Raw genomic sequence first — 23,907 nt, 5'->3', positions numbered from 1 at the left:
CATAGAATTCCAGGTCAGAGATATTGCCACACTAAAGGAATTACATCTTTCAATGTGGAACAAACAATAAGCATTTGTAACGTTCAGGTTCTTCAAATCAAAGTAATCAGATAGGTGCATGGAGTAAGACTATCCCTTAAGTGAACTGGTCTCAAGCCATTAAGGACTTTTATGTACTGATGGCAACACCTTCAGCATGGCCTGCTAATCAGTCAGTAGCCATTGCAGAACTTTGATCAAAAGCTGACAAACTCAATGTGGCAGCATTCTGAACTTAACTGCAGTTTCCAGATCAACTACAAGAGAAGCCACACATAGAATGCATTGTCGTAATTCAACCTTGAATTTGCCACAGTGTCTGAGCGACTGTGGACAAGCTATCCAGATCCAGAAATGGTTGCAACTGTCATACCAGTGGTTCTAACCACTGAGGCCACTTGGGCCTCCATTGACAAAACTGGACCCAGGAGCACCCCTAGACTGTGTGCCTGCTCCTTTGAGGGAGTGCATTCCCATCCGGAACAGGCAATTGACCGATTACTCAGGTACAATAACCACTCGACCATAGAGCCTACATCTTGTGAAGATTCAAGATGAGTCTGTTTTCTCTCACTCAGCCCACTGTTGCATGCAGGCGCCAATCTAGGGCCTGTATGACCTCCCACAATTCAGATGTTATGGAGAAGTAGAGCCTTTGCCCCAAGTCTCCTAATGACTGCTCCTAATAGCACTGGGTAGAAAATGGTGACCTGTGGCACTCCATAGCATAACTTCCATGGTTCCAAAAGCATACTTTCAGTTTTGAATAACTCACAAGGGTGTCAATGAGTTTCTCTTTAATCAGAGAAACAAAACAGCTCAGGCCTGAGCACAGCAACTCTTCCCAGTGGTCTTGCCCCAGTGAAGCAATTGCAAAGGCTGAAGGTCCCCTCCTTCTACAGCTCCCTAAGTGCCCTCCTCCCCCAGGCCCTTCCCAAGCAACCTGAGACTCTTTGCCTTTGTCTTTGTTCTGCCCGCACTCCTGACTTTAAGAATCCAGGAAAGGCACAATTTCATGGTGACAAAATAGCCCAGAAGAGGATGCTGGAGATAGGTGGTTCAGTGTTAGTATTGGAGGAGAAAACAGGGAAGAGGAGGAGGAGGAGGAAATGTAGGCAGAGGAGGTAACTTGTGCTGAAAGGAGGGGCCAAAGAGAACCCCACCTAAGGCATAAGACAAGGAGTGTTGTGGTATTGCTTGGGAAGGGAGCAAGGAACATGACGAAACTAGAGGAGAGGACTCTTGAGAGAAGCTGTAGGCAGAGACATTCACAGAGAGTTATAATATGTCCCTGGCCTTGGATATTCCTTGACTAAATCTTTTTTTATTAACAAAGAATAAATAAAAATAAACACATACAAGTTATCTTACCATTTCTGAATGCTGACTGTTAGAGCTGTTTATTATCTCTCTGCTAGTTCCCATGATACACAAGTGTTACTAATGACTAATTTGGACTTCGGAAAGCTCAAATATATGCTATTTTACAAATTCTTTTTTACTTGGAGAAATGTGTTGTATTATTGTTTATTATTATTATTATTAACATAAAAGTGCTATTAAAAATGAAGAAGAAAAGTAGAAGAAAAAGAATATAGTATATCACTATATTGTTAGCAGTTAATTACCATTTTAACATACTGTATTTTGTATAAATGAGTTCCAAATTTCATTATACTTGTCCATGCAAAGTCTATCTCTATAGCAATCTTCTCATAGTTGGCAAAAGTAGTCAGGTCTTCAATCCATTGAATTAACGGAGCCGTTCATTTATCTTTCCAATGCAGCAATACCAGTCTTTTGGCCCTAGTGAGAGTATGGAGAATCCATTTGCTTGTCCAGTTGTCAAATTCTACGTAGTAGATATATAATTCAAAAGCATATTATCCTCTGAAAAATAGGTATTTGCATTTTGGAAATCAATTAATAAAACTAATATGATAAGTTGGATAGATAAATGTTGTTAATTTATATTTATACTGGAGCAAACAACTCCACTGAGTGCTTTCTTGAGTGCCTTCACTGTTTAATATCCAAATCCCCCCAAAGTTATTTACTTTTTGCTATCCTTCAATATAGAAAACTTCCTGCCCATTAACCCTCTGTATGCTAAATTCCGGGGGGGGGGGGATGATGATTAATTGGCCCACTAACCTTTTAGAGGAAAATAAAATAAAGAATGGCAACAACCTGGATCTGTGTTAAGAGTAGGATTCTTTTTGAAATCAGTTTGATGGCCAAGTTGCTTTTTCCCTGAAGATAACAAAATTAGCCACGTGGGACTTCGTTCTGCATAGAAACTGGACACAATTAGAGTAATATTCACTGTTGTTAATGCAGTTTGGGGTAATTGGGCAAGTTGATTTTGACAGGTTGATGATGCTAAAATACTATTATAGTGGACCTTTCCATGCATAACAGTTAAACTTAGGAAACTGTTTAATAAAATGTTGTGATTGGGCTCACAGGGATTTAAACTGCACAAACTGCAATACTGATGGGTCTGAAAGTTAACCATTTAGTTCTGAACCAGCTTTTGAGTGTATAACCATCTTCCATCAGACCTTTTGTGAACAGAGATAACTTCCTCAGCATATGTCTGAACTGCATTCGGAGTCTGTAGGTAGCCAAATCCCTGTAAGAAATGTCTTGCTATATATTCAAAAATGCTACCTAACTGCTTATCTCTGGTGACTACATAGGAAGCTGCCTTATGCCATTGGTCCATCTAACTCAGTGCTGTCAACACTGATGGGCTGCAGCTACTGGGCCAAACTGAAGAAAAAAGGTATAAGCCTGTGCCCTTCTGCATGCAAAGCAGGTGCTCTACCAAGCAGAACACCTGCCAATCAGCAGTTGCCCTCAGTGAACAGATGATGACCAAACAGCCATGATCCAGAGATCCTTTTCTTCCCAGCAGCTGAGAGCAGCAGTAGTCTTGTGACCTCTGCACCTGCAGCCAATCAACATCTCCTGACTGCAGCACAGGCTACAAACTATTTTAAAATGTTTTAACTGTTTTTAAATTTGTGTGGGTTGTTGGTAGTGCTTTTTATTGAGGGAGGGGAGTGTATCTGGGAGGAGAGGAGCTGGGGAGAGCCTGGGGGACCAATCACAGTGGTTCAGAGTAGGGGGAAGTGTGGCATAAGAGGTGGGGCAGGCTGGGTAAGGGGACACAGCACAGGAAGTTAGTGACTGTGACGTGTGCAAGCCCCTCCTCCAACCTGGGGAATTGCAATTATCCTGTCAGCCAGCCAGCCCTTGGATCTGCAGCTGCTGTTGCTGAATGCTAGGTGGATCTGAATTAGACCTCCCTCATCCATGATCTGATTAAGGATGAGGAGACTGATCTGGCATGTATCACTGAGACCTGGGTGGGTGAGCAGGACAGAGTTGGTCTCACCCAGCTGTACCCATCTGGGTGCTTGGTGTAGCATTAGGTCAGACTTTAAGGTCAGGGAGGGGATTTGTGGTCTATAGAAATTATCCCTCTCTTTCTTTCCAGGCTTTCTGCCCAGCTAAGGGGGGATCTGGATGTGTGTTCTTGGCATTGGGCAATCGGGACAGATCAGGGATTCTGCTAGTTTACCGCCCACCTCACTGCCCAGCAGTCTCCCTACCTGAGCTGAAAGAGCTGGTTTGGAGGCAGTGTTGAGGATTCCCAGACTGCTGTTTCTGGGGACTTCCACATCCATGCCAAGGTGACTGGCTCTGAGGTGGCTCAGGATTTCATGGCTGCTATGATAACCATGGGGCTGTCCTAACATATCACTGGCCAACACATGTGGTAGGTCGCACTCCAGACTTTATTTTCTCAGCTAGGTAGGGTGATCTGAAAGTGGGGGCTATTGATATCAGTCCCTTGTCATAGTCTGATCACTTCCGGTTGAGAATTAGGCTTTCTGCACCTTCCCCCTCTGTAGAGATGGGAGACTATTAGGATGCTCCACCTTCCAAGCCTGATAGATCCAATGGGTTTCCAAGATAGCTCTGGAGGATTTCTAGATGATATTACTCATGCTGCTGTCAAAGACATGACCAACCTCTGGAATAGATCGGGCCATTGACACGATTGCTCCTGAGCACCCTTCCTTCTTCGTGGAGTTCGTTGGCCCCTTGGTATACTCCAGGCGGGGATACAAGCTGGGAGGTGGCTCAGATATGAGTGGAGGAATACTCCAGTTGAATGCAATTGAACACTGGTGAAGGCTAATCATTTAGCATACTTTGCTGCCTCCATTGCATCTTCGGCTGGCAGAGCTTTTCCTGGTAGTGCAGGGCCTTTTTACAGTCTTTCCAGGAGGTGACAGAACCGAGAGTATCTTGCTGTGACTTGTTTGCAAAGCATTTTGAGGATAAAATCACTTGCATCCGCTGGGGACTTTCACTCTCCACTGTTGCAGCAGATGGATCTCATGGAGTGTCCAGAGCACTGTCTTGTCCAGTTGTGTTGGTTGAATTTTAGTTAGTAAGGTTTGAGGATGTGGACAAGGTGCTTGGATTGGACAGGGGCAACTGCTTGTGCTCTGGTCCTTGTCTCTCTTGGCTGATAAAAACTAGCAGCGAGCAGTGATGTAGCAAGGCTTGCCATTTCCCAGAGAATTCGGCCCTCCCAGAGGCTACCCCGCCGGCGCTTGAGTTCCAATACTTAAATGAATAATTAGATAATAAGTTTTGGACATGCTTCAGACAAGAAGGAGAAAAAGTATTTTGCTAAATAATCCAGCCACTGAGAAGACAAGAAAGATCAAGAGGAAGAAGATTTCAACTCCTTTATCGGTACATGGAACAGAACAGAAAGGGGGGGGAGCCCTTCTCTTTGTTACTGTACTTTGCTTCATAATAATACATTAATGGGCAACCCCCCCTCCAGAAGAAGCTGTTTTCACCATCTAGAACAAGCAAGATTGGAAAGTTAAAAGTGTGATATTATGTGGACATATACGGTTCCTAAAATATAAACTGTGTGAAATGAAAGTAATGTATAATAACACCATTCTATAATAAGACATTACATTTTGGAGCAGTTTGGAAGAGGATAAAAAGGTGCTTTAATCTGTTAATTGGCAGAGCATCCCTTGCCATTGGATGATTTCTTTTTGTTATAAGAACTTTGGCGGTGTCCTGGAAATGTCTGACTTTGTGGAGTTATGACGCCGTTCTAATTAGGAACCGCCATGTCGAAGAATGGGCCACAAACCTCAAAGTCAAAGGGGTGAGAGAAGCCAACTTAATTATTCTTTATATATGAACTTATAGTGACAGGCGAACCTCCCCTGGAAAGGCTTTTGATGTAGTTGATTTGAAAAAATATCAAGCAGAACCAAAGTTTGGATTTTATGAGGACTGTGTTAAAATGGTGACTGCTGCAGTAAGGACTTTCGGATTTGGACTTAAGAAATACCAGTGTGTCAGGGGGAGCTGCAATTTATGGAAAAAGACTACGGACATAAAATCCACACAGAAATGATTATTTTTGGATGTTTATCTCGCTTGTTGGATCAACTCAGTGACCTGAAGAAGAATGAAGGACAACATCAGAAAGGGAACCGAAGATACTGAATAGGACTATGGAAGGCAACGGAAAATCGACATTAAGACTCCTGATAGTCTGAAGCATGGGGAAGTCATATAAAATTAATAATTTGGCAGTACTATTTGGATTTATTTGGATTATTTGGATCATATTTATATGTAAAATTGGAATATTTGATGTGATAATTATAATTGGAAATTTAATAAAAATGATTTGGCAAAATACAGTTATATATTATCCTTCCTCTTAGGATCAAAAAAAACATAGCATCACAAACAACCCCAATAACCATAATAAATCTCTTTTAGCATTTTAACTTCGGTGTTTTAGCATTTTAACTTTTGTACAGTTTGTGATTTTTTTCCCTTGATTTTACTGTTTTCAAAGAATAGAATCATAGACTTGGAAGGGAACCAAGGGTTATGTAGTCCAACCCCTACAATGTAGGAATCCAGCCCACAGCCGTACTTGGGTGGGCTCAAATCACAAACCTTCTGGTTAACAGCCAGACACACAGACACCGAACTGCCCTGAGATTTTTGGATGACGGGTGGTATACAAATTCAATAAATATAATTTATAATATGCACATTTACCCAAATTCCTGAGCACTTGACTTAGTAAGCAGTTAGTTTATAGCATATTCCTAGCCATCATCCCTTTCTACCAGCAGTTGCTTCGACAACTTGCTGATTTAAAAACCCTAACTCATTCAGCCATGTGGTGTAGTGGTTAAGAGAGGTGGACTCATAATCTGGTGAACCGGGTTCACGTCTCCGCTCCTCCACATGCAGCTGCTGGGTGACCTTGGGCTAGTCACACTTCTCTGAAGTCTCTCAGCCCCACTCACCTCACAGAGTGTTTGTGGTGGGGGGGGGGAAGAGATTGTGAGCGCTTTCAGTTATCTGGAGCCAGCTGCTTGTATTTCCCTTTTGGTTTCCACTTTCTAGTTTGCAGCATAGTTTTAAGTGTGCACTGTGTTGTCCCTAATACTTTCCCATGTGTGTTATGTCCCTGGGCTGCCAGTTGTGTTGTTCAGTCATTCAGTCGTGTCCGACTCTTCGTGACCCCATGGACCAGAGCACGCCAGGCCACGCCTATCTTTCACTGCCTCCCGCAGTTTGGCCAAACTCATGCTACTCGCTTCGAGAGCACTGTGCAACCATCTCATCCTCTGTCGTCCCCTTCTCCTTGTGCCCTCCATCTTTCCCAACATCAGGGTCTTTTCTAGAGAGTCTTCTCTTCTCATGAAGTAGCCAAAGTACTGGAGCCTCAACTTCAGGATCTGTCCTTCCAGTGAGCACTCAGGGCTGATTTCTTTAAGGATGGCTAAGTTTGATCTTTTTGCAGTCCGTGGGACTCTCAAGAGTCTCCTCCAGCACCAGGAATTCAAAAGCATCAATTCTTCGGCAATCAGTCTTCTGGGCTGCCAGACTCTGCCCCTAATCCCATGCATTCAAACTATTTTCATCCATGAAATATTGAAAAGATTACAGTGTTAGGAAATGAGTCTTTTGTTGTTTTTACTGGATCATATGGGAAGGGGCAGGGAGATTAGAATGCTTGAATTGGTTAACATTTATCTGAACTAACTCAATATGAGTTCAAAACTCTTTAAAAAAAAACAACTCTCTACTTTACATCTGTGTATGTGTGGGAATGGTGAGAATGTGCTAAAGTTGAGCTTCAAACCATCACCATAGAAGAAATAAACATCCTGCAACAAATCAACTTTGGTTACTATGACAAACTCAGACATGTCCGGAGCTTTTTCTGCTTTCCTCATCTTTTAAACTTAGGTTCAAGTTTATTTTCAATATAAGCCTACCAATAAATAGCAAGAGAAAATAAAATAGGACTTAGAAGCTTGGGGTAAATACAAACGAGTGATTAAGTGAATGTAAAACTGTGGTTTGTGATAGCCAGCGTAAATAAGTACAAAGGAACATTCATCTGAGAAGAAGATTCTAGAGTAAAAGAATGCAAAAAGATTAGAACAGCAACAAAGCAAACTCCGTATCCAGGCAGATGATCTGATCAAAAGGGAAGTTTATTATTTTGAAATTTTGTTTCTCCAACTGTCTCAAGCAGAGCTTCCAAGCTGTGTGTCGTGGCACATTAAGTGTGTCAGCTGCAGTGTATAGGTGTGTCACATAAACACTCCCCACGCTCCTCCTGGGCTGGAAAGGGTTAGTTTAGCCTCTGGTTTGCTAGTAAACTGAATTACTGTGTCACAAAATGACGCATTCCAAAAAGTGTGTCACCAACTTGAAAAGTTTGGAAAGCTCTTGTCTAAAGTAAAGGTAGAGCAATGATTCCAATGATGAGCAATTTCATTATTCAGCCAACAAACAATATTAGGGCTTTGTGACTTACATGGTACATATCCTCTGGTTGAGTGGAATTCAGGTTGAATGGAATAATTTGACAGACAATAGAAGAGATTTTTTTGAAGGATTTTTACCCACAATATTACACTACTGGGCAGATCCACCACATATGAAAAAAGTGTTCACCCCCGACATCTTCTCCAGCACACATTAGAAAAATCAGTATTCCTTTTTGCCAATTCCACTGGGAATTCCACCTTAGTACCACTTTTATCATGGACTCCTTTACCTGCTATATAACCTTAATAGGAGACTTTCGCAATGTACACTTGCTGATTGTATTTTTTTATTTTTGATCCCAAATCTGCTCCCCAAATTTCTTCAGAATCTTTTTAGGACTTTCCCCTATTTTTCAAGTGAAAAGTAGAAAAATTTGGGGAGAGAAAGCCCTTACCCGGCAGGGTGGGTGGGGGCATTTTTCAAGAGCGGATAGTGGGAAGAGAAAGTGTTTAAGGAGTCCTTTGCTCTACCATTACTCTTGCATTCCTAAATGCCCCCTACCAAGGCTGATTATGAAGATTATTTAAAGAATAGTTGGAATACATACAAATGCAACATAATACAAATATACTAAAACAAAAAATCAGAAAATGTAAACCTACATCTTAGGTACATTCTGATTTTTCAAGATGTACTTATTTCTGTTTCATGGTTTTTGCAATGTTCCATTTGGGTCCCTTCCCATCTGAACTTTATAATAGAACAGAATAATTCCCACACTGAAGAAAAAAATTGATTATATATTTAAATATAGTGGGCTGGGGAATGCTTCTGAGGTTCTGGCTTATCTGTATAACTAACAAAACCGTTCCAAACAATTAGTCTGGCTTCCCTGCATTATTATATTATTATTATTATTATTATTATTATTATTATTATTGAAGGACAGTTATTATATTGAGGGACAGAGTTATTATGAGGGACAGAGTTATGAGCACTTTAACCCTTTGTCTGCTACATCTGTTCTTTTCTTAAATTAATGTTTTAATTTATTCTTTTAAATATAAGTTTTAACCCATCATTCTCTCCTTCCATTTTCTCTTTCAGAACAAGAAGAAAACTTTGAATTTATCATTGTGTCTCTTACTGGTCAGACTTGGCACTTTGAAGCTACAACATATGAAGAAAGAGATGCTTGGGTCCAAGCTGTAGAGAGTCAATTCTGGCCAGCCTGCAGTCATGTGAGAGCAGCAAGAATAAGGTTAGATGCACAACATTGATCAGAGGAAAAGAATATATGTCATCAACATTTAGATCCTCTATAATGTTTTAAAGGAGAAATTCCTGCAGCATTATTATGTCTGGAATGTTTTGCCTTGCTTTGCATTTAGATTTTTAATAGTAACTTATTTATTGTTTACTTTTTCCGTTTTCTATATAATTTCACATTAAAATAACTCATTTTGAATGAATAGTGGAATGAATGGCTGTGATTGCTGCTTTTAATTGATCTAAATCTTGCTTTCAGTATTTCGAGTACAGTACTGCAAGTAGTAGTTTTTCTACTTTGTTACTTTTCCATTTTTCCTGGAAGCTGTTTTGTTCTCTCTAGGATTAGAAATGTATGATGCTTTATGTTTAATACTGCAGGAATTCTTCAGGATAGTATTGTGCACAATGTCCCATTTCAACATTTGTCTACAACTATGAACTAGCTAAAGTTATTCATAATTTAATCCTATTGGAAGCTGTGGGACAAGTTGGTCACAAACTAATTTTCTTCATGTCAATGGGGATTTGTCATTACTAAATTTAGCTGGATTGGGACTTACGTTTCATAGAAGCAAGTTCACAATTTTTTGTTCTTTTGACCTTGGCTAAGGAAAGCTTAGTGGGGGGGGGGTTTCTTCTCTGTAATTGGGCTGAAACATGTTCCATGTATAAATAAAACTTAAAGTCTTATGGCTTTTAAACAACAAGTAGATTAAATTGAAAAGGGAAATATAGTAGTACCTTCATTCCATAATGGCTCGTACATGTTACATTCATAATGTAGTAGTAGAGTCCCTTTAAGTTCCTGGGTTCTATAATTTCTTATAACTTAAATTGGTCCCGCACATCAATAGTATTATTAAAACGGGTCCACCAGAGGCTGTATTTCTTGCGTCAACTAAGGAAGTTTAAATTGCTCCCAGGAAGTGTTGCTCCAATTCTACAGAGGCATCATTGAAACTGTTTCTCTGTAATTCTATAACAGCTTGGTATGGTACAGCCTCCAAGAGAGACAAGAAAAGGCTCCAACGAGCTGTAAGAATTGCAGAAAGGGTAATTGGTGTTAGCTTGCCTTCAATAGAGACAATTTATGCTACCCGAGTTAGGAAGAGAGCAGAGAGAATTGTAGCAGATCCTTTACATCCCGGTCATCATCTGCTTGATTTACTTCCATCTGGACGTCGCTACAGGGACTTCATATACAAAATCGGCCAGGCACAAGAATACTTTTTCCCTTGTGCCATTAAATTGTTAAATTCGTAGTTGTATAGCTGAAGGGGAGGCTAAAATATGGGTGGGGTTTCTTTGCTTCTTTGTATTGTGAGCGGAACAGTGTCTGTTGTTTACATTACAATGTAGCCGAAACAAATTCCAAGTATGTTGGAAAATGTACTTGGCCAATATCAATAAATTATTCCTAATTAAATTCCTAAATTAATGTAGAATAAGATCTAATGCCAGAAATTAGCGCTAATACGCCCAGGACATCACCAAAATGCTGGAGAGGGCACATACTTCCACAAATATCATATGAGAAATATGGAAAATAACCAAGCAAGTGTTAGAAACCACCCAGAATTGGTCTTACTAAACATCTTCCAAGATAATAATGCCCACTTACAAACACAAAGAACTCATAATCCATCTACTCTCAGCAGCCAGACAACTATACCAGACACTGGAACGACCTGTCAGGAGTAAACATGGACCAGTGGTACCAAGTGTATGGGAAACAGCCCTACTAGAAAAACTAAGCAGTAACCTGAAACTGACACAGGGACAAACAGATGAAGACACATTCACCCTGGTATGGTTCGCCTTCATCACACACACAGCCCAACAAGACAATGACAAAAATCTAACCGACAGCATACAAATCAATATGGCTAGTCTGATCAAAAACCCCACCCACCCACTCACACAGGAAACCAAAGATCATCACAGCCAACCACAAATGAACATCACATCCAACGCCAATCCTGACCTCTCTCACCGCCAAAGAAGCACAAGCAAGCAAACAGAGAACCTACACAATCAACACTGACACCAAACCCTACATATATTAAGGAAAATAGAAACATCGTCACCCCATCTCACACATCCCCCACCCCACCCACCTCTTTCCCCTTCTCTCCCTAATGTCTCAACAACCAAATCTGATTTGTAAAAATGTTACATGGAAAAAATACGAGAGAGACATGCACACACCTTTGTAAATCAAGAAAATCTTTAATAAAAAATAAAAAATAATGTAGAATAAGCTAACATGAACAGTTATGCAAAATTAAACTTTCTAAAGAAAGAGATTAAGGAAACCACCAAGACACATCCCTGATAATGGCAGATCTAGATACCAGTTTACGTAAAGTGTTGTATAGCTTCCATTGAACTATAGCCGGAAGTTCTGATCTGATACAGCTAGTTGAATTTGCTCAGGACTCAGCTGGTATAGAAACTGAAAGTCACTTTCTATAGAGATTATCTTTCTGGGTCAAAGTAGAGGTCACAGGCAGGCCACTGTGGAGAGAGGTCTGTAATTGCAGCCATAAGATCATTTCGATCTTTTGATGGTAGAATGCTCTGTTCACCATTGCTTCTATTACCAAATCTTCCTAACAATCAATAGCCATGAAATAAAAGTGGTACAGGAATTAATTTAATTTAACAGAATTTATAAGAATGGACTGTTCTGTGATCATCTGTAGTATTAATGGCACACTTCAGTTCTTGAGCTTGCTTTACCACTGACAATCGCCTTTGGATTCCTGATGTCCTGTACTCTCTATGCCCAGTGGTTAATAAAAGCTTGAGCTGTCAGAAACACGGATTAAACTGTGAGCTGTGCTTGTCAGACACTGAATTACAATACTTAAAGATGCTAAAGGATCAACTTCTGAGAAGCTAACCAAAAGCATCAAATTCCATTATCATGTTCATTCAACCCAGTTCTGGACTCTCTTTTTCACCAGCTGACAGAAATGTTGTCTCTGTCTTTTCTTTGAGTCTTATTTCCTGTATGGTGTGTTCTTTAAATATACACCAGTCCCGACTGACAAGTCAGAATGAGGGCCATGGCCCTTCAGTCAATAAGAAACATCAGAGGCAATTCTCGCTGTGTGGGCTGTGGGGCACAAAGTGAGTACTTTTTTTTCCCAAGGACATTATCTTGGGCTTCATAAGGCTTGTAGTCTCTTTGCTTCAGTGTATAGGAACATCGTTTAGTTCTTTCCCTCTTGGTATTGTATTCAGTGTTCTTTCAACTTGTGTTGATTATGGAATTTGATTTGTGTGGTGTATTCCTATTAATCCTAATTAACAACATGCTGCTGGTTAGATTAAGACAGGGGTCCCCAAACTTAATGCCCGGGGGCCAGATGTGGCCCAGTCGCCTTCTAAATGCGGCCCACGGACGGTCCGGGAATCATCATGTTTTTACATGAGTATGAATGTGTCCTTTTTATTTAAAATGCATCTCTGGGTTATTTGTGGGGACTGCCTGATGTTTTTACATGAGCATAATGTATCCTTTTATTTAAAATGCATCTCTGGGTTATTTGTGGGGCATAGGAATTCGTTCATTATTTTTTTCAAATATAGTCTAGTCCCCCACAAGGTCTGACAGACAGTGGAACGGCCCCCTGCTGAAAAAGTTTGCTGACCCTGGATTAAGGCCTCATTTTTTTGTCAGTACTTACCCTGGAACACGTTTGAGGAGGGAGATTTTTTTTTTCGTTTCACATTCCTTTTCAACTTAACATGCTACTGTTATGCTCTAGATAAGAGGGGAAATAATGGCTCTTATGAATTTTAGTGGATTTTAAAGTCAAAAGACAAAAAAGGAAAAAGCATGTGATATTAGGAAACATACAATGCTTATCTTAATATTAGCAATGAAGTACTGAGTATTGGTAGCATGAGATTCACAAATATATGTCTATGTAAAACCTTGAGCCTGCTCGGGAGTCAGTGGGCAGCCACTTGCTTTTTAACTCAGCTGATTTGACCCCTCCCAAGCTAATGTGTCCTTCATCCGGCACTTGCTATGGGCTTTTCGGCTAAATTGATACAGGCCTAGTTGATCCTTTAGATAACTCAGTTTTCTGAGTGGAAGGTGATGGGATCTAAGTTTTAGCCTGAGGTATAGCCTGGGCCGTGAGGGTTTCCCCCTGAGCAGCTGGAATGAAGAGGGCAGGGGGTCAGCTCCCCCTATGCACATCCTGCATTAAAATTGGAGACACCTGTCTTTTATTTGGTATGTAAAACAGGCAGACACGCAATGGAGAGGTCAATGTCGTGTTTTTCCCCCCGTACCTTCTTTGAACTTCATTGTCATTTTGGGAAAGGCTTGACCCCGAATTTCCTCTTGAGTGTGGGCAGGCTTTGTAGGAATGGATTTAGACACCAGGAGAGGATATATTGTTTTAGTTATTCTTCCTTGCTCGCTGTGGAGAACTAGCCCAAGCCAGGTAGGGGTTAAATTTGTGACAGTTAGAACCCTTAGGGGCGGGCTCAGCCTGGGTATAAAACACCCCCCCCTGTGGTCAGTTAGAGGTTAGAAGTAGATGTGTGGAGAGTTAGAAGGAGAGTTGAGGTTAGTTGAGCAGCGTGAGTCAGGAGTGAGAGCTGGGAGTTTTAAGAGTCTGAGGTGGAAGATAGCAGAGAGGGTAAACAGATTGTGAAACGTGTTGTTATTGGTATTTAGTTATTTGTTAGATGTAATAGGCCGGTATACGACATACGTTATAAGCTTATTGAACATCCTTTTATTTATCAGCAACCACAAGCTTTTGTACTCAATAAACAACTTCTTTGTTCACAATATCCTCATCTGTGGTAAATGAAGCAAGCAGGTTCCAGCTAGTAGTCTGGTGGGTTGCAGCTGGGGACCGTTTGTCGTTGGTGCAGCACTCATAGACGTGAAACGTCCGGGGGTGGCTGTACAGGGCGAAGTGCTCGCGACACTCGCGTTTATGAGATCAGCAGAGTACCATCCTTTGCAGCTTAAACTTGGAAGTCAATTGTTAAGAATTCTATCACATGACTGTTATAGTCCGCCTTGGATACAGGTTTCAATTTAAACAAGTCTCTTATCCAGGTGTGGTGTGAGTGTTTACTAGCAAGACCATGAGTCAATTCCAAATTTTCAAGGATCATAGATTTGCAAAAGGGACCCGAGGATCATCTAGTCTAACCCCCTGCAATGCAGAAATATCAGCTAAAGCATCCATGACAGATCTGCTTAAAAACCTCCAAGGAAGGAGAGTCCACCTTCTTGCTGTATCACCCTTCTTGATGTGGACCATCTGGCTATCTGAAATACTGCTCAGAATTATAAGCACTGTTATTTGTGCTTTTCCCATGCTTCAACTGGTGCCAGTAGGCTTTGCATTTTTAATGCAATCCAAGATTTCTCTAAAATCAAAAGCAGCACATACTTCCTTGAAATTGCATAAATCAGAATGGTTGCTTTTTAGCTGTTGGATGGAGTGCCTTGTTCATCTTTTCTCACTGAGAGCCACTGTGGTGTAGTGGTTAAGAGCGGTAGACTCGTTATCTGGGGAACCGGGTTTGCGTCTCCACTCCTTCACATGCAGCTGCTGGGTGACCTTGGGCGAGTCACACTTCTCTGAAGTCTCTCAGCCCCACTCACCTCACAGAGTGTTTGTTGTGGGGGAGGAAGGGAAAGGAGAATGTTAGCCGCTTTGAGACTCCTTCGGGTAGTGAAAAGCGGGATATCAAATCCAAACTCCTCTTCTTCTTCTTCTTCTTCTTCTTCTTCATACTAGCGTGTGTTAAATATGAAATAATGAATCTGCAAATGATGGCAGTGTTTATTAGGAGAGTAGCTGCATTTAATAGTACATGGTAGTACAGATGTGAGGAACCTTTGGCATGCCTGATGTCAGTGGACCACAGTGGCCCTGGCCATGCTTGTGGGGGCTGATGGAAGTTGTAGTACAACTTCTTAGGGGCCAAAGTCTCCCCACACCTGTTTTAGTGGGTTTGGGTTTTATCTTGGACATTTAGAGCTGCTCTTTGGTTGCTGTCTCTTTGTCCCGAGTTGTATAATCATCTTATTTCCTGTCATCTCCATTTTGCCAACATATTTACCCCATGATAGCTAAATAGGTTGCACTTGTACCTTCATGTAAAACATCATCTTTAAATTACTTGCTTCTAACCTGTACCATGCTTGTGTAGGTAGAAAAACATTGCTATAATAATTCTTAAGATTTTATTCAGCCAAGTAAACATATTCCCCAAGAACCATGAGCTAAAGGTTCCCTTAATTGGCTAAGAATTAGATATGGGGCCCAGACTCATCAGCATCATGTATCACTCAGTGGTTCTGTTAAAACTTCAAATAAGAGTTGATTACTGGTAACCTTGCCATAAGTAGGAAAAGCTCTTAGAATGTATATTCATTGTGTTGCTTTGTTTTCGTTTCCTATAGATCCTGACTGGGCAAGCTTAAATCTGGGAGCACTCATGTGTATTGAATGCTCAGGGATACACCGAAACCTTGGCACACACGTGTCCCGTGTGCGCTCACTTGACTTGGATGATTGGCCCATTGAACTCATCAAAGTAATGTTGTCCATTGGGAACGAGTTAGCAAATAGCGTGTGGGAAGAAAATACCCAGGGACGGACAAAACCCTCTCCAGACACCACAAGGTAAGCTGTTTCAGTATGCATGCAGGCGTTAAAAAGGTATGTGAAAGATATCTAACCCAAACTTTAGATGGAAATGTTTATCTTTTGAAAGTACGTCTGCACTGCTCTCGTTGGCTGCAGTCTTAAATGGGAGCTAATGCTTAAAGAGCACTGGATCTGAATATGGTCCTTCCTTCTCCAAGAAGCTCAGAGTGGTGTAACTAGTTAACTAGTCCTGCAAGGGAGAGATTCCTCTTGCCCCATTCTAGCTAGCTAGTGTTACCCTGAGGGATGCAAGCGAGGTCCTTCTTTGCCTGTGTTGTGTGTGCTTACAATATACATTGTTGTAAATTTTAAAAGAACAGACTGCAATTCACTACTGTATACATTAAGTGAATCACTGCAGTTGGGAGCAACACTTGCCTACCCCCAGACTGGGCTTGTAAGCCGATTTGGGGTTGCGGTTTCAGAGTTCTTTCTCCACATAAATATTGTAATTCACAAATACCCTAAGCATAGTCAGTAAAGCATAAGGAAGGTGACCTGTAAGCTCAACACTACCCCCCCCCCTTCATCATTTATACAGGTTCTCTTTGATTGTGTCATCTGAACACTCTTTAAGTGCAAATTTCATATTTTTCTAATATTTCCATTCATTACATTGATTTTATGCAAATAAACAAAGGCTGTTGTCATTGCTGCCTTTAAATATAACACTTGTTGTGGATAATAGTATTAATAGAATACAATTTTAGACCAATATATAAGAGTTTAAGTTCTGTGAATCATTAATTACTGCCTTTATTTGAAGAATAGTGGCTCAGGAAACATAATACGACATAATATTTTAAGTACTGGTAATAAAAAAGCTGTCTTCATAAGTGTATTTCAGACTCTTTTTCCCCAATAGATTTTATTAAAGTTTGAAAGAAAATATATAAAGGTTAATATTAAGTTGGAAAGAAAATACACAAAGGTTAATATTAAATATCCAATATATATTTTTATCAAAGATAAATAAACAAATCTAAATAAAACACAAACCCAAAGGGGAACAAGAAAAGAAAAGGGAGAATTCAGACTCATTTTTATTGCCCATTACCTTTCAGGCAACAAACACTGCAGTAGAACTTCAAATACCTGAGTGCTTTCTTCCTAAATAGAAGTTCTTTCTTTGGTTTCTGTCCATAACATTGTAAAAATATAAACCCTGGTGTGTCTTTTGCTATTACAGAACAAATATAGCTGTTTGTATCATAATGTCAACAGTGCCATTGCATTAATTCATAAATATCAAAATGAATTCCTGGTGCTATTTTTATTCATTATTTGATTACTATATATGCAGACATTTGTATAGAATAGACATAAATAGTAAAAAAAAAAGGTTTATACTGAAGTTTATACTGAAGTTAAGCTAAAATAGTAAAAAAGTTTATACTGAAGTTAAGCTAAAATCCAGAGAAAGTTAGATCTACTCATGACCCATTGAAACTATATTCTTACATGTCCTCATAAATCTCAGTTATTTCAATGGGACAAATCATACCTGGATTTCATACTTCTTGCAGCATAGGTTCACGAAATAGTTTTGTTATCTGACAATGTACATCCTTCTTATACAAAACAGACCATTAAAGGTTGTGTATTATATTTGAGGAATATTTAGTTTTCTACTAGTTTGTAATACAGCTGCCCTCTTGTTTTCTCCTTTTTCAAACAAAAAAATTACCATATTGCATAAATGTATGATGTTTGCTTTAATATTGTTGTTTCAAACACAAGGTGTCAGCAAAACCATAAAGTAGTTCTTACCTGTTTTGCATCCCTATGATTGCCTCTGGGCACTGGTAGCCAGAAAGGGTATACTTTTTAATGTACCAAAAATGATTACTTTTTTAAAAAGTAGTTGAATGATTTCCAACATTATGTCTATCTGAACTGAAGTTTACAGACTGTAGTTAATCCATAGGTAGAGTTCTATGTCAAATGATTAATTTTCTTACTTGCTAGAAGCTGAGTTAAGGAAGCCAAACAGCTCTCCAAAGCCAATAACCTTCCATATCACTCTTGCAGCTTGGTTGTGATACATAAATAATTTTGTAGTAGCATTAGTAATAAGCACCAGGGAAATATGAAGAACTGTCCTACCATTTCATGGATATAGCCACCTTGCAGAAAAGTGGCATTGTATACATTATATAAAAAAGCACAGGCGTAATTTTTGCAAAATAATAATAATAATTCTAAATGGGTTCACATATTGATTTGCATGTTGGTTGATACCCTAAGTTTTCATTACTTCCCAAATAAGTTTTAGCCAGCTTGCAGTTACATAGCAGACTCTTTATCTCCAATGAGCAAACTACTGTGCCTTCATCCCATTCTTACACTGATTTAACCACACAACACAAATCACTCTTCTTGCCCACCCTTCTTTGTTCATGGATCCATGATAACAGTTTAGAAACCAGGTGTTCTGTTCAAAATACACCCATAGCTGTAAATGGGAGAAGTTTGCATCAGGACTCTGTAATGAACATATATTTGTTGCATTCTTAAATACACTAAATTTCATGTCCCCCACATCCAATTTTGGCCAAAATTAGTACAGGTAAAAATAGGCCAAATCTGTTACATTCCGTTTCTGTATACTGTAGTCATGGCAACTGTCTTTCATGCAATGATACTCTTTCAGATAGATTACTCCTAACCCTTCCAAGCTCTGTTATGTAGTAGCGCACTTTTTTTACTCATGGGCCATAGATACTGGGGGAGGAGCAGAGGAATGCTCTGGCCGCCACCACCAGCATGCACACTGCTACCCCTCCCCCCAAGGTCACACTCTGTTTCTGCCCAGCCCCTGTACCTGGTCTCTCATCTATATATAATCTGAGTGGCTTCAGAGACTTATATAATTAAGTGAAATTTTGCACCCTCAGCAGAAGACTTTGTAACCTAAAGCATTGTGCCCATATCCTAAGCCTAAGTATGACTGAAATAAATTCACCCTCTTACCTTGTTTGCCCTGCTTAGACTTCCCTCTTGTTCCTGTATTGAATTTTGTTTTTGTTTTTTAAATACTATTTATTAAATTCTCCACTTTAACAATCCAATTAAACCATATTAAATATTCCAAATTATACATATTATTCAGTAATCAAACAGTCCAAATATTATGCCAAATTATAATTTTTTTGGAGGTATCTTCCCATGTTCTGAGTTCGGGGGGGGGGGGGTCTGATCATCTCATACTTCTACTGCTTTCATAATTTTCACAATAGTTTCCATAAATCATTCTGATGTTAATCCTCATTACTTTTCACAGCCTCTGAGTTTATCAAACAAGTGAGATAAAAAAAACACCAATATATTCTGTGTGGAATTTACGTCCAGGGTTTCCTCTGTATGTTCATGATATCTCTTCACAAAATGATATTTCCGCCAAGCCAGTCCAAAAATCTTCTCACCTCGGGCAGCAGCCAAATCAGTCCAGAAAAAATCAAATCAAGGCATCTGCCCGATGCTTTTAAGACCAGCTGTCCTTCAGATGGTTAACCTGTCCAGGGAAGGTTTTGCCATATAAAACTGGGAATGCAAATATTAAGTAAGATATTAAAAGGCACCTATCCCCCTAAGGCTCCACATATAATTCGACAAGCTGATCTACTTCCGGTCATGGCCGCTTGGTTAATTGGCCGATTTTAATTCCAGGCAAACTTCCAAAGTTTTTTTTGGGGGGGGCGTCTCTCCAGTCATTCTCCAGATCAAAATTGGGAAACTCTTTATCCTCTTCCAATATATCTGCAGCTGAATACTTTCAACCTGGTTTTCCACTTTTGAATAATTGTTATTTCCACACAGTTAATGATTATTAGAGTCATATTATATCACCAAATACACCACCTCTCCAGTCTCGCTTGCTATAAATAATTGAGCACTTGGTTCTTTCAGAGGGGGGATTTTGCCATATAACATAGCAAAACGAAATATAATAACAAAGGAGGCTCACCCCCCTCCTTTCAGTTCCAACATGTCTACGTAGATGTCAATCCTTCTTCCATTCAAAACCTACTCCTGTATTGAATTTTGGGCTGTGAGCTTCTTTGTGCAGAATTTCATAAAGAGCAATATACATTGATAGTGCTATGTAAACATTACCTATAAGAAGAAAAAGTATGTTGATTCTCCACCACTTAATACTATCAAATAGGATAGATTTCAAGTCTTAGTATGGGAAATACTTCCACTCTTGTAATTTTTAACAGATACTATGAAAATTCAAATATTTCAGGCGATCTCAACATTAACATCATGCCTAACTTTAAAATTTGGCAGTTAGAAACAGATCGTTCTTCATAACCAGGAGTGCAGTGGAAGCTGCAATGAACTTTAAGCAGAGATTTCATATGATTCTGAGGAAAATCTTGGTGAGCAGCTACAGCTTGCAAGTTAACATTTGTGGCCTGTGATTTGTGTGACTAAACCAAGCACAAAAAGTTTATAAAGTTGCAAAGCAGGAGGAGAGCTTTTGAAACTACTGTAGGAACAAGACCAGCTGGCTTCTGATTGTTTTCAGTGGACCACTGATTAGGTCAGCTTTAAAAAGCTTGTAATTGGCTCCAGCAATTACCAAACAACCCTGAAAACCACTTCTCAAACTTCTGGAGCAGTGTGACAAATTGAAGCTGACTGCTGCAGGAGGAATATCGACTTCCTATTTCTAAACAGGGGATCATTAGTCAAGAAAAGCATCTTTTAATTACTCCCAGGAAAGGGAGAAAAGGGGGAAATCTTTTGGTATGGATTGTGCAACAGCTGACATTTTTTCCCAGTGTATTCAATTTTAAATTTGATGTCTTGGGGGCATCTGTCCTTAAACCCTCCCTTCGTAATGTGGGTCAAATTAGATTTGATCAATGTTATGATTAAATGAATTGGGTTGAAATCAAGACCTTTCCCCCCCCCCCATCCAGTTGCTATTGATACCGTTTAAGCAGGCACCTAAAGCATTGATTTTGACTGGTGTGGCAGTGAAATGACAGTGGTGTCTGAACAACCACACAGGGACAGAATTCTGCTTGATAAAAGAAAGTATCGCTTTTGAATAACATAAAAAGGCTGTCCATCTTTAAAACAGGAATTAATAAAATGTTTGCCTGTATCTTGATGCTGATCTGGAACTACTTCATTAGTTATTTTTCCTCAATGTTCATCTTAGAATATGCTGTGTATGTACAAATGTGCTGCCAACACATGGGCCCTGTCCAGATTGCGGGATGTTCTACAAGTCACAGCAGTACAGGAATGTGATCTAAGTTGGGTTCCTCTTGTGGAACACTCGGACTTCAGCAGACTTATACGCATATTTAGAGGTTGCTCAAAAAAAGAACTGGTAGCAATTCATGTCAATATCGTGATAGGAAATTAAAGAACTCCATGTCTTATCTTCCCCCTTTTTTTGTTCTATATGTTGCCATTTTTTGTAAATGGGAACATAACTTTGTGGTCTATAGTGATAAGTTTACAACTAGAGGTTTATTATAAGTATGTCAACAATTTGGGAGTTTTGTACTCTCTCCTCCTTTTATAGGAATGCCACCTTTAAGTTATTTAGAGTTATTTGGTGCTGTGGTAAGGGAAATGAGAACTCTGGTAGCAGCTCTTTAAAGACTCAGTGACCACGGAATACTGGCTGACTTATTAAGGGTTAGGGTAGAAGCAGAACAGAGTGGCTGGACAAAGGAAGACAAAGGTGGGTGTGGGTGTGTAGAAAGGATAATTTCAGGGTCCAGGTAGGTTACTTCCTAGTTCACACTTTTATTTGTATGTTGCCTTTCCAAAGTTAAAACCATGCTGAATGCCACTTAAAAGGTAAAGGGACCCTCATCTTGCTCTATCTGCCGAGGGAGCCGGCGTTTGTCCGCAGACAGCTTCCGGGTCATGTGGCCAGCATGACTAAGCCGCTTCTGGTGAACCAGAGCAGCGCACAGAAACGCCGTTTACCTTTCCGCCGGAGCGGTACCCATTTATCTACTTGCAGTTTTGACATGCTTTCGAACTGATAGGTGGGCAGGAGCAGGGACTGAGCAATGGGAGCTCACCTCAAAGCAGGGATTCGAACCGCCGACCTTCTGATCAGCAAGCCCTAGGCTCTGTGGTGACTTACAGCATATTTTTTTAAAAATGTAACTACAAACATAACCAAAGTAGTCAAACAATAAACAAAACATCAATATGTATACAACCAGATTGAACAATTTCTACATAAATCATAAGATCCAAAATGAAGATACAGAATATTGACATCAACAACAGCCAACCCCATCCCCCCCCCAACAAGACCACATGAACAGAAGTAGTAGTCATCCATAGATATTCATGAAGAAAGTCGTGGTTTTCATGTAGCTGAGCCTGGACACAAGTCAGTCCACACACCCCTCAAAAAAACAAACAAAAACAAAAAATAGAGGGAAAGCACAAATGTAGCCCAATAAAGACTGAAGATGCTCAGTGGATCCAGAATATTTGTTTATTTTTATTTATTCATAAAACTATATTGTCTTGCTTTTTCAGGCATTGGGCACTCAAGATGGCTCATACTATCATAAAAACACAGTGTAACCAGCAATTTAAGCTATAAAAAGACAACAGCATTAAACATTAGTAAAGAACAACTTACACAGTTAAAGTCAGTCAGATAAATAACATTAATATAGCACCTTACAAATTATCCACTCTGTAGTTTCCTGAGTTAGTGTCCTCAGCAAATTATCCTTATTCAAGTGAAAGTGGTCCTTGGAAAGGTGGGTTTTTAAAACCTCCTTTGAAGCCTGCAGTGTCAAAACTGCTGAGTTGACTCCCTGCAGATTTGGGAGGAAATGCCACAGTCTGTGAAGCACCATGGGAAAGCCCCTGTCTCTCATGCTCACCAACTTCAGCAACAGGTGGGCATCATTTTTGAAGTCAGTCCCACAAAGAGCATATGGCAGTAGCCTAATCTGAGAGTGACTAATGCATGAATTACTGAGGCATGGTCTTGTGATGGTCCTAACTGGCCTATCAGCCTAAACTGATGAAGGATCCTCATATCCACAGACAGTGCTGAGCCCAGGAGAATCCCCTATCTATCAGCTTGGTTTGCTATCTAGAACCAGTTGTACCCCTCATCTCAATCAGCTCACTTTCCCAGTCACAGCACTTCCATCCACTCCAAAACTGTCTCCACAGTCTCCCTGGAATTTGCAGGTGAAAATAAGTGATAGAGCTGGGTGTCATCCATATATTGATGACCCCTTAGCCCAAACATTCACTTGACAGTTATTTGCAACACTGTTTGCATTTCAAATTGAAAGCTAAAGTTTGCACTGCAGCTAGCTGAAGATCTTTTATTAATGCTTAATGTATCCTCCAAGGTAAGTTGGTTCTCTAAACATCTGCAAGTGTCAGCTGATTCTGAAAATAATTGGTATTATGCTAAGTGTGTTTGCTTGTGGGGTTTTTTGGGGGGGTGTTCTGTATGCCTCTGTGTATATGGGTCAGTACAACTGTGTCCATGGGATGTGCCTATGGGGGCCATCACATTGAGCTCCTACACTTCAAAATTAGCCACTATACCACTGGCTGGCTGCTGAATTCTTGTGCTGGTGTGAGTGGCAGGGCTGTAAATGTAGGTAGCAAAATACTGATTCCCAACCAGGCTCAGGCTGTGATAGCCAAGTGGACAGCCAGGGCTCAGGCAAGGAAAGACCAGAGTTGGCAGGCTGGCCACAGAAGCACACATTAAATGCATCTGTCTCCATTCTGCTCTGAGTACCTGAATCACAACAGCCACTATGCAGAACAAGGCTGGGGCTGACTGGCAAGCAACAGTCATCACAGCATTAATGCAGAAGCAAAACTGACTGTCGGCCTGCCCGTTCCAACAGCCAGGCTAGGCAGATACTTGCTAGGTGGTTGGGAAGATGATTCCACACCTCAGTAAAGCTGTATATGATGCTGATTTTCATTTGTGGCAATGCCAGCCAAGGGGCCTGATGCTCTGCATCCTCGGGGCTGCTGCTGTCTTATCCAA

The 23,907-nt window shown here is 40.2% G+C and overlaps 1 protein-coding gene across 1 annotated transcript in view; it reads left to right on the top strand.

Annotated features, from left to right (window-relative positions):
- The window catches only part of AGAP1 (ArfGAP with GTPase domain, ankyrin repeat and PH domain 1), a 372,692-nt gene that overhangs the window by 298,973 nt on the left and 49,812 nt on the right, over positions 1 to 23,907 (top strand). Inside the window, 5 exon segments of the mRNA XM_033172415.1 lie at positions 9,013 to 9,123; positions 9,126 to 9,166; positions 12,221 to 12,244; positions 12,246 to 12,312; positions 15,632 to 15,854. Coding sequence (XP_033028306.1) covers positions 9,013 to 9,123; positions 9,126 to 9,166; positions 12,221 to 12,244; positions 12,246 to 12,312; positions 15,632 to 15,854 — 466 coding nt within the window.

The sequence above is a fragment of the Lacerta agilis genome, chromosome 1, assembly GCF_009819535.1.
Source record: "Lacerta agilis isolate rLacAgi1 chromosome 1, rLacAgi1.pri, whole genome shotgun sequence".
Classification (NCBI taxonomy): Eukaryota; Metazoa; Chordata; class Lepidosauria; order Squamata; family Lacertidae; genus Lacerta; species Lacerta agilis.
This window is presented reverse-complemented; position numbering and strand designations above follow the sequence as displayed.